At 41.8% G+C, this 14,461-nt stretch overlaps 1 protein-coding gene across 4 annotated transcripts; it reads right to left on the bottom strand.

Annotated features, from left to right (window-relative positions):
• Positions 1–8,062: 8,062 nt before the first annotated feature.
• Positions 8,063–13,815, bottom strand: LOC121691027 (butyrophilin-like protein 9). 4 transcript variants are annotated; one of them, XM_042071149.1, is made up of 5 exons: positions 13,800–13,815; positions 13,386–13,649; positions 9,268–9,636; positions 8,723–8,833; positions 8,063–8,388 (listed from the first exon to the last, which is right to left on the bottom strand). In XM_042071149.1, the coding sequence occupies exons 2-5, from the start codon at positions 13,453–13,455 to the stop codon at positions 8,375–8,377; spliced, it is 564 nt and encodes a 187-aa protein (XP_041927083.1). In that variant the 5' UTR covers positions 13,456–13,649; positions 13,800–13,815; the 3' UTR covers positions 8,063–8,374. The 4 variants fall into 4 exon arrangements, with proteins under 4 accessions (XP_041927083.1, XP_041927080.1, XP_041927082.1 ...); XM_042071146.1 differs by lacking the exons at positions 13,386–13,649; positions 13,800–13,815 and adding an exon at positions 11,672–12,127; XM_042071148.1 differs by lacking the exons at positions 8,723–8,833; positions 13,386–13,649; positions 13,800–13,815 and adding an exon at positions 11,672–12,125.
• Between the last annotated feature and the right edge of the window lie 646 nt (positions 13,816–14,461).

Raw genomic sequence — 14,461 nt, 5'->3', positions numbered from 1 at the left:
CCTTTAAGAATCTGAACTCTTCATACAGTATGAATATGTATTCTTCAGGAACTAAAATGTGTCTTTAGGGATTAATCAATGACTGGTGTGCATCTTTTATATCAGGTCAAAAAGTTTGCACCTGACCTGCAGTCCCATTTGCTGTGGATCATTACTTTTTACCCCTTTTTTTACCCTATTTTTCTCTCATATCTAATGAATGGTGATGGTCACAGTCAGAAGACACCGTCTACTGCCTCCTGCAGGTGAGGAGTTTCTCTGGTGTACTTGCATGTGAATTGGTGACCATCCCAAAGCATTCCCGTTCATTCCTTGTCCATTGCAATAAAACATTAAACATTTCTAAACATTAAATAATGAAACAAAAATAATGAGTTTAGTATAAACATTAATGTCATTATATATCCTCAGTTCCCTGTTTAAAATACATTCTTATTCCGTAGAGTATTTCATGAGTGTAATCAATCCTCACCACACTTCACACTGCAGTAGAGTATTTCATGAGTGTAATCAATCCTCACCACACTTCACACTGCAGTAGAGTATTTCATGAGTGTAATCAATCCTCACCACACTGCAGTAGAGTATTTCATGAGTGTAATCAATCCTTACCACACTTCACACCCTTACCACACTTCACACTGCAGTAGAGTATTTCATGAGTGTAATCAATCCTCACCACACTTCACACTGCAGTAGAGTATTTCATGAGTGTAATCAATCCTCACCACACTGCAGTAGAGTATTTCATGAGTGTAATCAATCCTTACCACACTTCACACCCTTACCACACTTCACACTGCAGTAGAGTATTTCATGAGTGTAATCAATCCTCACCACACTTCACACTGCAGTAGAGTATTTCATGAGTGTCATCAATCCTCACCACACTGCAGGGGCTGGACGGGCCTCGGCTCCAGTGTCTCTCTGTGCTGGGCTCGTCAGACCAGATCTTCCACGTATCACGACAAGACAGAGCATGGAGCTCCCTCCACGATGTACGTCACTATTTACCTACATCACAGACAGATGGAGTATGGAGCACCCTATGAACTGTAAGTCAGTATTTAGCACAGTTATGCTGTATGTCAATTTGTATTCAGTTTGCACATCTCGGTGTCTTGTGAGCCATGGGGAGCACAGTGAGTCGGGAGGATTGTCAAAGTGTCCTTGAATAAAAATGACTCTCAACCCCAATCTGCTTCTGATGAACAGGTTGGTGCCTTGTATGAGAGCCTCCGGTGTGAGTGTGCACTGTATGTCAGTCCTGCATAGGAGTCTCTGGTGTGGGGGTCTGGTTATGGGTCCTGCATAGGAGTCTCTGGTGTGGGGGTCTGGTTATGAGCCCATTATCTACAAGTCATATGTCCGACATTGAAATTGTATTTTCCAACTAAATAAATAAAGAGAAAAATAACTTTGTTTGTGAGCTGTCTTGTCTCACTTGATCTCTAGAAGCTAGTTTCTAGACCCAGAGACAGTTGACAAACTAACCTAACTTAGTTTTGCTAGGACTAGTAGACTACCACAAAGTTGCTGAACGTTTGTTATTTCAGGTTAGTTTGCAACAATATACAAGTTTAACCAAAGTCCTTAGCTGCTACCTAGCTAGCGAACATAACTAGCCATTCCCATTCACTTTTCGTTTACTGTGCTAATGTTAGCTAGTTAGCTCGGTTAACAGGCAAAATGAAACTATTTATTCAGTGTCCGAAAGAGTGTTTCAATGGCATCACACAAAAGCAATGGCAATAAAATAGTACACAAAAGTTTATTAATATGTTACTGCTTATTCAGAGAGAAGTTTATGCTTCAAAGTGCCTATAGGAGTCCTGTGTGACGGCTCCCGTAGTTCTAAATGAGACGTTAGTGGGAGAATTTCTTACACAGGGGGGGCTTTAAAGTTAAAATTGTTCTCATCATAGTGTTGTTGTCATTTTAAATGTTACATTTTAAAGTTAACATTGTTTTTATTTTAAATGTGTACAGTTTCTGCACAATACTAAGTATCATCGTGTAAGTTATGAATTCTCGCCACACTGTGGCTTACCCTGTGCTCTATACTTACCGCAGTAACTGGTTGGGCTTCAGAGCCGGCGTCTCTCTGTGCTGGGTCCCATGATGCAGTTTCCCCCCACATCACCACCAGATGGAGCCGGGGCCATCCCCCGAACTGTGAGTCAGCATTTAGCACTGTAATATGTGCATTTGTACTCGGCTTACAATGTCATTTTTGGGTAAGCATGGATGGAGAACACAAGCAGCGCTGTGGCACCAGTGGTTGCCATCCTTCAATAGACTTTTTTTTTGGACCAAAACTAAATGATACAATGAAAACTGACATACTATATGTTTTTGATCATGTACAGTACATTATCAATAACATGAAATGCCCATTTCCCTTCCATTGGACTCTAAACATTAGGCAACACCAGTCCAATAGCAATACATTTCCTAAATCTAAATTTACTTAGTAAGGCCCAGCTGACAGTGCTATTTTGTATTTAATATTATGAATGGAGTCCAGACAGAAGACAAGGCCATTTGTGAACAGATAACTCTTCAAGTAATGACATATGAATTTGTCTGTTTCCAGTTCAAAGAGAGAGCCTGGGTCCAGCCGCCACAATGTCTCCTGCTGTGTCTGAGCTGAGGCTGGTGCTGCTGGGGGGGAGCACAGCTGGGAAGAGGGCAGCAGGAAACACCATCCTGGGCACACACACACTCACACACACATCCACAGAGACCCAGCACAGTGAGAGCAGACAGGGGGAGGTGGCTGGGAGACGGGTGACCGTGGTGGACACTCCAGACTGGTTCTGCAGTAGACTCTCTGAGAAGGACATGAGACAGGACGTGGGGCTTTGTGTCCGTCTGTCTGCCCCAGGACCTCACGCCTTCCTCCTGCTGATTCCAGTGGAGCCGTCTGAAGGGGAGGAGAGGAGGATGCTGGAGAAAATGGAGGATATTTTTGGGGAGGGCTGTTGGGGACACACACTGATCCTCTTCACCCATGCTGAGGGGCTGAGATAGAGGAGTGTGGAGGAGTTGCTCCAGACAGGGAGCCAGGAGCTCCAGCAGCTGGTAGAGAAATGTGGGAACAGGTGTAACCTTCTCAACGTTAAGGACAGGCCTGATGATACTAAGATCACACAGCTGCTAGAGAAGATAGAAGAGATGGTGTCAGGAAACAGAGAGAGATTCTACAGCAGTGAGACCTACCAGGAGGCAGAGAGACAGCTCAGAGAGATAGAGAGAAGGATGCAGAAAGAATGAGAGGTGGAGGAGAGGAAACTGAGGCAGGAGAGAGAGAGAAGAGAGGAACATGATACAAATGTGCAGGAGTCTCCAGGGATGGATTACTGCACGGGCCTACCGGGCCCAGGCCCAAGGGGTCAGGGGGCCCTGAAGCCCAAGCCCAAGCCATGGAATCATTGCCTCAATATCAACAAATCAGGATGTACTGTAGGCTATGAATCTGATTGAATTTAGTATTGGCCATCAAAATGCACCAGAATACAGGAAATCCCATCAAACAAATAAAAAAAATTCTGGGGGAGGACCCCCAAACCCCCCCTCCCACATATACGACAATAAAGGGGGGCCCTTAATACATCTTGGCCCAGGGGCCTGAAAGTTCATAATCCACCCATGGGAGTCTCTGAAGAAGATGGAGGGAAAGATTCAGCAGCATGAAGGAGAAATTAGAATATTAAGTGAAAGAACCTCAGAGCTGGAGGGAAAGCTGGAAGGAGAAAGGGATGAAGAGAATAAGAGAGAGTTGGAGAGAGAATTACAGTTTTTCTCAGTCGCTTTGGTGCTTTTCTCACATCACTATTAACATTTGCACAGAAGTTGTGAGTGAGAAGTGCATTTCTCAAAACAATTAGTGCAAACTGCAAAACCTAGTGGACGACCTACAAAAGCACGTCACTTGCTCAAAATGGATAGTCCATTCCTCGAAAGCAGGTATTCATGTCAATGAAACTGTCAGTGTCATCAAAATGAGAAGTCTTGACACCATCGTTTATGAACAAGATAGTCAAATGGCTTTGTCATGTTTTCATTATGACAGTTCTCAGTGTTTTCCAATGCAAAAAAAGGTCAGAACTCGGTGACACTACCTGAACATGCTCAAGACAGCACTATACAGTACTTGTACAGCCATTTGAAAACTACAGTAAAGTTACACATTGCTGTAGTTAGGGGAGTAAGTGAGTACAAGACACTGAGTAAGTACATTTTTACTGTATGCTCTTTGCAATTCTACAGCATTGTGACAGAATTTGATAACTAGTTCAACAGTTTTGTATGTAATGTCTCAAGCAATGAAATGAAGATTCGTTTAGTTTAATTGGGAACGACTATTCAGCATCCATAAGTATAGTTCATTTTGACTGACATGACATAAGCAAATGATAATGTTAAAAAACAGCAGAGAATTGTATGAAAGCAACTGATACATGTCCAAAAGCATTTGCAATTTGTTCAGAGGAAGGAGAAATTGCTACTATGATGTGCACAAATGACTAAATGTTGAGAGAGGAGATGGAGCTGAAGCTGAGCCGAGTAAGAGAGAAGAGGAAAAAAGAGAAGAGAGAGATGGAGGAGAGAAACAGAGAAGAGATGAGAGAGAGCTGCGAGAGAGAGGCCAGGGCTGAAGCAGAGAGAAACCTCATGAAGATCATCCTGCCTGAACTACTGAGAAACATCAACATCACCAAGGAGAAGATGGAGGGAGAGTTCAACAGGCAGATAGAGGAGAGGAATAGAGTGATCGAGACACGTATTTGGGAGCTCAGAGAGAGGAATACAATGTTGGAGAAACTGACACACAGGAGCAGCGATGAACAGAAAGCAATGGAGGTAGAGCTGCAAAAGCAGGAGAGAGAGATGGAGAGACTGAGACACATGCTGGAGGAGAAGAACAGAGACATGGAGAGACTGAGACACATGCTGGAGGAGAAGAACAGAGAGATGGAGAGGATGAAACTGAAACAGAAAAGAGAGAAATGGAGAGAATGACTCTCAAACCTAGAAGAGAGGGAAGTCTGACAGAGAAGGAGCGACTGAAACGGATTACTCTGAAGCTGAACAGAGAGATGGAGAAGCTGAGGCAGGATGTCAGCAATCTGAGCCACACCCAGTCTCTGCTGAGAGAAGAGTGTGAGAGGGACTGAGGATGAGGAGGTGAGTACAGGATGAAGATGTTAGTCCTAAGAGTTGGTGACGTGAGAAGATGAGGAAGGGACTTATTGAAAAGAGATCAAGGAGGGAGGTACATATGGAGAGGATGTATCATTTCTTTCCACCAGTAGACTTTAGGAATTAGTCATACCCGATTTCAAGTCCATAACATATTTTGTCACACTTAGGACCACTAGCTGCCCATTCGGTGAGAGCACTGTAAAAAAAACGATCTCTGTAGGCAGCCCAGGCTCCGAACACTGGAAACATGAGTGGTGACAACCTGCCCACCAAACAGAAACGAAACCATGCATGGAATTTCTCTGGGAATGCTGAAGGTAGGGGTTAGTTTACCTCTTAGTTAAAATATTTAAAAAAATTGTCTGCTAATGAATTTAAATATAAACATAAACACAAACCAAAGCGACTTTCTGCGAAATCCCTGACTGCACCTTCAAGGTTGGCAAATTATGCTAGATAGGTTTGAATGCATATGTTATGTTATAAGCAGGACACTGCCATGTAAGAAACAGGGTAATACAAGTAACAAGTTTAGCTAATAACTAATTAGCATAATCTTAAACATTACTGTACACAACCCTCATCCTGGTCTGATATCATGATATCTGCAGTGCTCATCCTGGTCTAATATCAGGATGATATCTGTGGTGCTCATCCTGGTCTAATATCAGGATGATATCTGTGGTGCTAACCCTCATCCTGGTCTAATATCAGGATATCTGCAGTGCTAACCCTCATCCTGGTCTAATATCAGGATATCTGCAGTGCTAACCTAACCTGACCCTAGCCAGATGAATTTCGCTCCGCCTAGCTCCACTCATCCATCTGGAACCGATCCATTGAAGTGTTGCTTCAGAAGGCTGGGCCTAATCAAAAAATGCTAGCATATGATTGAATAAGCCACTTGTCCGTCATCTATTGACGTGCTACTTCAACCACTCACATCAAAGCCAACCCGTGACGCTAATAACAGTCTCACAGTCGCTTCTACACTATGTCACATCTATGAAACTCCCGCCCTGCGTCCTGATTGGCTGTACCATAAAATCAGTTGCAGAAATCACTCTCAATGGAAGAGGTCCCAGATGGATGTGAGTGAAGCTAGGCGGAGCTAAGCGGAACAAAATTCATCTGGCTATTGTCAGGTTAGTGCTAACCCTCATCCTGGTCTAATATCAGGATATCTGCAGTGCTAACCCTCATCCTGGTCTAATATCAGGACGACACTTGGATCCATACAGCCTGTTGCTCAAAGCCCTCATGAGACATAATATCTTTATGACCCCTGAGATTAGTCTATGGTTGTAGTAATACATAACTGCAGCTCATGAGCTTGGTTTATTATGAGCTGCCAAGAAATTTACATAAAGTGTTTCACGCTGATAGTTTTTCTGCAAATCTAAGTCTGTAGGCCTATGCTGTGTGGTTGAAATAGCTAATGTGTGTTAGGATAAGTTGTTGTCCACTGTTACCTTTGGGCTAATAGAACTGTTAAACTACTATGCTGTACAACGTATGTTCTTGTTTTATGTGTGTGGTAAATTCTCAATCTGGTAATGTCAGTTGCTACACCTCTCACCCTTGTCTGTTGGTTTGTTGACCCAAACGTTAATTTTCTCGTATTTGAAAAAAATACCCAGATCCGTTTATTGGGTGCCACGGATGTCTATCAAATGCGTCTGTGCATAGCTCATCATCGTCTTGCTTTCCCCCTTGTTCTGTGATTGGTCCCCTATCTCAGGCGAAAATTTGCTCCAGTCTCCAGGCTGCCTTAGCAGCGTGAATCAAATCGTGCGCAAGGCAGCATGGGAACACCCAGGCTAAATAATATGTGTACTGTAAATGAAATAGTCAGAGCTGAGCCTAAATACTGTGTGTATACTGTGTCTATTTGGATGTGTTCTTGTCGGCCAAATCCTCTTCCCATGGCAGTCCTGACCGTCCTCTCCTTGCAATTGCATTAACCCTTAGAAATCTAGCCATTTCTTGCAGGATTTCGGAAAGTGCAATACTGACTATCTTATATCCTTTTTTCCAGCACATGCTAAGCAATATGATCAAAGTATTGTCATTTCATTTTAACCAACATCAAAATATGTATTTATTTATTTATTTATTATTTTATAAAGAAACTATTGGCCAAGAACACAAATATGTAGATTAAACTTTTTCTTCTACTTGAAACACAATTATTCTGAAATAAATACCATTGACATTTTTACTACAACTATTATAAGATATCACTCCTCAAAGTCATGTTGACACTACTTTCTATAATGCAAGTCAATGGGTGGATTACGGTCTATGGATAGATGGCGCTGTTGCTGATCTAGTTAATCTAATAATAATAATAATAATACATTTTATTTGTTACATAGCGCCTTTCAAAGCACCCAAGGTCGCTTTACACACTAGACATTTACGCGTAAGACAAAATGCCAGACGGAGCAGCGTAGTCGCCAGCATTCCTGTGACACCTAATGGTAGACATACAAGACAGACAACAAACAAAAATGAACAAGTAATAAAATAAATCAATAAATAAGAAATTAAAATAAAGAAAAGTCTGTGTTAACTTAAGGTTAGTCCCACTCAGTCCAATGGCAATGATATGGCGTATCTACAGCTGTGTCTTCAGACCAACCCGGAGGATTTAACGTTAACAGGCCTTCAATAAGTGATTAATCTACCCATCACCTGTCACTCATATGGAAATGACTTCCATACAAACGTCCCATGGTCATTTCAGTTTGCTTCCTGGTTGGTCTGATGCTCAGAAATAATGATGAAACAATGTTTTTATTATATATATTTTTTTCACAATTTTTTTTCAAATTTTTTTTTGTCTTTCACACATTCCTGTTGCGGTAAAAAAATACATGTCCTTAAAATGACAATAACATTGGTTCTACTTAATGGATTGGAAAACCAATTATCTTAGCATAATCCCTGAATCCTCCCCTTTCAATAGACACCAGTGGCACCTCTGGACAACGAGGGTAAGACTGTTAAAGTTAGTCATTTCTCAAGGGTGCGTCAGCGGCACAGAGTTCTGAGGGTTAAACTCTGGTATTGGTCTGACAGTCCTCCTGTCCTCTCCAGTCCTCTAGTTTTTGTTCTAGTCTAAATCCTAAACAGGGCGTACATTTTCAGTTGAGGAATCACATCACTTTTTTAGACCTGAAATGGACACAGAGCCTTAAATTAACCAATTGGTCATCCAGGTGACATTCATGTTCATTCTGTGGACAAACACCAACCAGTGTAAATAGATAACACTTTTGCCACCACATGACATCCAGGTCTACATCAGGAAGAGATGAACAATCTCGTTGAATGTTATTCTAATGATGTAAGTTTTTTTTTACCATTCTTAGAAAAACAAATACAACAAGGACTTTATTATAACTGAAGCTGACACAGTTACACTTGCAATGAAGTAAGCACAAGGAAATTCCCTTCAAGGCTAAAAAAGATCTAAGCTGTGTTGTAAGTAGAAAGATCAGTGACTCACGTTTTCTTATACCCCAGACCAAAACCAAAATAATGAAGATCAACACTAGCAAAGCAACAGCCACTGCAGGCAATGTAGTGTTTCCAGCTCCGCCATCATGCGATATATTCACTAAAAAACATAAACAGTCACTTTTTTGTTTTTTTAATGATTGCAATGCATGTATTAGGTATCATTAGCTCACTCAACCAGACAACCAGTAAACACAGAGCAGGATAAGGTCAAGTGACACATAAACTCTCTCTCATCGCTGCCCCTCTTCTGGTTCAAAGTGTTTCCTCCCCGTCGGTCATAACACACAACACACTGAAAGTCCCTACTGTAGCATCGGAATGTCACTACCACCTCAGCTGTAGGCTGCACTCTAGGACACATTTTAAATAAGGCGTCACCAGACCAGTGCTAAGCTGGTAAATCATCCATAGCACAGACTGATTTTTTTGTAATAATTATGTAGCACTATACAGCCTTGTTTATACACAAATGTTTGTACACTGATTGTGGAGTTAATACTAATAAAGCAATTAGAGCTTGATGATCCTTACCGTCTTCCCTCAACACCAGTAAGGTAGTGTTCTGGTACGTAGGCCTCATGCTTCCATGGTAAAATGCAAGACACTGAAAGGTGGTGAGGTTGTCGTACTCAGAGACGTTGCGTAACTCCAGGCTGAAGTTGCCAAACTGCAGCTGATTGGTGAAGAGCCGGGTCCTGTTGTGGTAAGAGGGGGACTGATGCGTAAACTCCTCCTGGCCTTTGTTGAAGACGTGAACCACCTGGTATGTTTTGTCTGTTTGCCAGTAGACTCGGATGTCACCCAGAGAGGGAGGTGGGAGTGGGAGCAGACAGGGGAGAAGAGCGCACTCTCCCACACTCACCTGCTGCAGATCCTCATGCTGCTCCTGCTCTACCGCTCCTGAAGAGAGAGGACGACTCACCATGTTACTGTCAAACATAATACAGTCCCTGGGATAGACTAATCAGAAGACACACACACATGCAGATACACATACACACACATGCACATTGTGACGAACTCTGCAGGTTAATCCGCTTCCCCTGCCGGTCGTGTCAAAGTCCTTTTAGGCAAGTCCCTCCACTCAGCAGCCATATTGCAACACTTTTTGAGCACTTGTCGGGCATTTATTTCGGCAGAAACGTGCACAAGGCTCCACGACACAAACCTTGCTCCAGCGACCAACACATGATTGGCTCAATGTATTCACAACACACCACATGATTGGCTCAATGCATTCACAACCAGTGTTGTGTGTAAAGCGTTACAGTAACGTAACTACTTTTTCGAGTAAAAAGTAGTGTAACACGCTACTACTGAAAATTTGGTAACGTAACATAGTTCCTTTTTCAAATCGGCGCAACGTTACTTTTCCAAAGGGACAGATTTGACAGCGACGCTGCTTTCCCAGCTGCATGCGCAATAGGTACGAGCTCCACACGGCAGCCTACATGACAGAGGCTGGTAGCATGAAGTGCAATCATAGCTCCACACGGTACGTGACAGGCTGGTGGCAATGAAGAGCAATCACAGCAAGCGAGATGCAGCCAACGCTAACTTCTGAGGGATGGACATATGCACATTACTTCAAACTCGTTGAACCTAAGGGGGGAATGTGAGTGTAAGTTGTAGCCTACACTGTGCTCTGGTGAGAAACTTTTGTCCACTGCCATTAACTCAACTGCCAGCCTATTGATAAGATTTGCACTAGCTTTGCACCAAATTTCAGAGGAGCGCCTGTGTAATGAAAGAGTATAAGGCTATAAAATAAGCCCTCATGTATTTTGTGCTCACCTATAATATTGGTGTAATAATATAATAATATATTATGCCCTTAAGATGTATCGAGACTATGTTATTTGATATTTTTTCAGAGGACTCCACCCAAACTCAGTGTTTTTGATCTTAAAATGTTCGGTGTCTGTCAAACTTTATTGCAGTATCAAAGCATATTGTAATAAGTTGGGCCTAGTCATCAAAAGCCTATTACTTTGGTAGAAATTTCTTTGTTACATTTGTTTGTAATTTTGGAGAGTACCTCTTTGAGCCTTGTTGAAATTGAAGACTGTCACCTGTCCTGGAGCCTCTGTTAAGATATTCTATTTTTGTTTTGTCTGTCGAATTTGTAAACCTTTGTTTGAATAGTCCATTAGTTGTAAACAGATTTTATGTTGCCTGACGGTGTTTTGAGAACTTTCTCTGCGCGTTATCGCATTTGCATTTGAGCAGTCACGGGGTACGTGGTTGGAGCGGTTGCTTGGGGGCACATCCAAGGTTACGGCCTATGTTTGAAATTTGAATTCCAAAATATATCAATTCTATATTTTGGGGACAGAGTGTAGGATTGCCAGTCATGTGAATGATCAAATAAAATATTGGTGGAGCCAGGGTGGTGAGCCCCCAAATGAAACTCTGATAACCAAGGTCTTACTGTGTACAGAGCTAAAGTGAGCATAGAACAGAGTTGTTTGTATTCTACTCTCACTCACTCACACACACACACACACACACTCAGAGCAGGATAATTGGTAGACTGCTAGTGATGTAAGCAACATGTGCAATGTGGGTGCTATTTTGGACCCACATGGTATTACTGTGCTTTACAATGATAAACATGTCCTGTCATAGATTATAGGTCTCCACTAATTATAAACATGTCCTATCATGGATAATAGGCCTCCACCAATGACTGAATATTAACATAAAGTATATAGTTTTACATATAAAAGTTAATGTTTTACCACAGATTGTACAAACACAGACATGGTGTTGCACAAACACACCATCTCACTTGTAAGAAGTGTACACATGATTACACACACTAAAGCCACAGACACCATCGCACTTGTAAGCAGTGTACATATGATTACACACACTAAAGCCACAGTCTCATTCTGACTCCTCATCATCTGTGTTGTGTGGATTGTAAGCATACCAGATATTTTCCTCTCAAGCACAATGCACATCACAGTCCAGATAAACAGGTGTTGTCCAGCCATCCTCATCTCAAGAGAAAACCAGCCGTGACCAATTTTGCAGCCCGATAAATAAGGAAGTGGTTTCCATGCATTATTCGAGAGTGAGTCTGAAAGTATGAAGTTTAGAACGATTCTGCAAAAGTCTTGCTCTCCACCTACTGCTCGGTAGTATTGAGTGTTGAGGTTTATTCTGTGTTTTAGACGTGCTACTGTTTCAGGGTAATGAGGTCCTGGTTTCCTGGTTCTAGTCTGATGTTGGTCTCTTCCGACTTCCTGTATTTTCCCACAAGGCCATTCATAAGCATCAGCCACAAGAAAATAAGCAACGGAAACAGTAAACATGTTTAAGTTGCTTCACCGGCCTCATGAGGTCAACATCTATGAAATGGCTGATAACTCTACTAATCTCTCATCTCTATATGTGATCAGAAATGAAATTATAGGCCCAAAAATGAACACACACACACACACACATACGTACACAGCACAGTTAGACACAGAAAACATGGTCCACCTAATAATCCACACAGGCCTAATATATAGATGTGTGTACACACAATATGAGAAGAACATAATCCTCTTAAAAGCTAAAAGCAAAATTGTAAATGCTGAACTGTTATATTTACAGTGTCAGATAATAAAAGCAAACATTAGTGACTATGTGCAAACATCAAACAGGCAGGAGTCCAAATCTTGAATTGGGTTATTGCAGACCATAGTTTGTAAGTCTACTTCAGAGGTCACCTGAGGTGTTTCAGTAGCCGTTATGCTGACCACAGGAGGACGTTTTTGCACAAATAAACATCTGCCTCTATGTCACGTAATATCACAACAGAGCACTGGTCTCACTGGTCAAGGTGAGGAGCTGAATATCACATATTTATACACACACACACAGATATTTTGTCATAGCAGTCTCTGAAATCTTGGTTGGTTGTCACCGGGATGAAGAGCTAGAGTTCAGTAGGGTGACAGCCACAGGGAAGAAGCTTCCTCTGAACCTGCTGGTTTGGGTGAGGAGAGACCTGTTACGCCTCCCGGAGGGGAGTGAACGAGGCCCACAGGACATACATCAGACCAGGGCCAGGGGTCAGCCAGATCAGGCCCGCCAGCAGGTTTCATAAGGCCCCCCCAGATATATATTGGTAGGAAGGGAAAAATAGAAAAAAGAAATTCACATCCAGTCCTCAACAATGTATAATAAGCAATATGTCTATGATATGACACATTGATGAACCTATAGACAAACCATCCCAGAAGGAAGAGGCCAAAAAAAATGAGATGGAAGTTGGATATTTTTTTAAGAGAGAAAATGAGAAAAAAAGCAGTTTACAACACTGATATCCATGTTTGATACCCCTGCATTGTACCAGTGCATGACAGTACATTCAGTGTGTGATCAGCCATTTTGTTTTCATTGAGCGTAACATACTTCTGCATGTGAAACACTTAAGCAAGTATAATAAACTAGTTCTATGTAAACATATTGCGCGCGCACACACACACACACACAAACACATATGCGCAGACACAGAGATGCTGCTCAAACACAGACACTGCCTCACTCTTAAAGCTGCGTACACAAATATGGACTCTGCCACCACAGACATGTTCATTCCGGTTCAGTCCGACTCGTTATCATCACAGTGTGGAAAGAAACACATACTGTACCAGATATTTCCCCCTCAAGCAGAATCCACATGATTATCCAGACAGACAGGTGTCTGGCACACATTCTCATCGTCCCTTGGAGAGATAGGTAGTTGTCGCACGCACGCTCACTCTAGCATGCAGCCCCAGGTAACAGGAGATTAATATTCACAGTCAGTGAGTATCTGTTGATTCTTGCCTCTGGCCCAGGTATCTGTGTGATGTGTAATCTCGTAGGAGTAGTGGATGCCTATCCTCAGTGTTTGTAGCCGTGTGTTGGTCGTCCTGCAGATGCCTTTGGATTTCCCGCCTTTTCCCCCACAATGCACTGGGCTTTAACTATGGAACCCCAGAGAGACCACTCTGAGCTTTGTGCTTTTCTAGCTGTTTTAAATCAAATCATTGTAAACTAAATGTGTTGTAAATCATATTTACCTACAACAGAAGCTCATCAAAAGCCTTGCCAACATTGACTCAGTTAATCTAGAGAAAGGCTTGCTAGCGGCATGTCTTTGACAAAATAGTTTGTGAAGTGGTCCGATTGACATAGGTATATTAGCCTGAAATCAGATGGAAAAACTGTTCAACAATCAAGTGTAAGAAGACAGGGTGCTCATATGTGTTCAAATTAATTTGATTAAGTACTATGTTACTATGAAATGCAATTAATCAAAAATTCAAAAATCTGTTGAACTATTACATCAGGTGAAAGTTTGACTCGATGGTTCTTTGAAGCACTGAAAAAAGGTTCTTCTATGCCATTACTCTGAAGATCCGGTACTTTCCCCATTATTTTTGTGTGTTTTTGAGTGTACATGTTTTTAACCTCAATGAATGTGTCTGAATTCTGTGGCACAACATATTCAGCATGTTTCATTTTCAGATCTCATCTTAAAGTCTTAAACTATATCAAAGTTAAGTTCTTTAACATTGATGCTGCAGTACTAAGTAGCCGACATAAAGCATACTAAGCAGTACTGAATACATCTGAATGCACACTTTAAATGCAACCAACAAATTGGATTATCACAGCTTAATTCAATTTAGACATAAACCTAGACATTTCTTGAATGTGCAACTGATGTACATAATAAAAT

This window comes from Alosa sapidissima, chromosome 2, assembly GCF_018492685.1.
Source record: "Alosa sapidissima isolate fAloSap1 chromosome 2, fAloSap1.pri, whole genome shotgun sequence".
Classification (NCBI taxonomy): domain Eukaryota; kingdom Metazoa; phylum Chordata; class Actinopteri; order Clupeiformes; family Clupeidae; genus Alosa; species Alosa sapidissima.
This window is presented reverse-complemented; position numbering and strand designations above follow the sequence as displayed.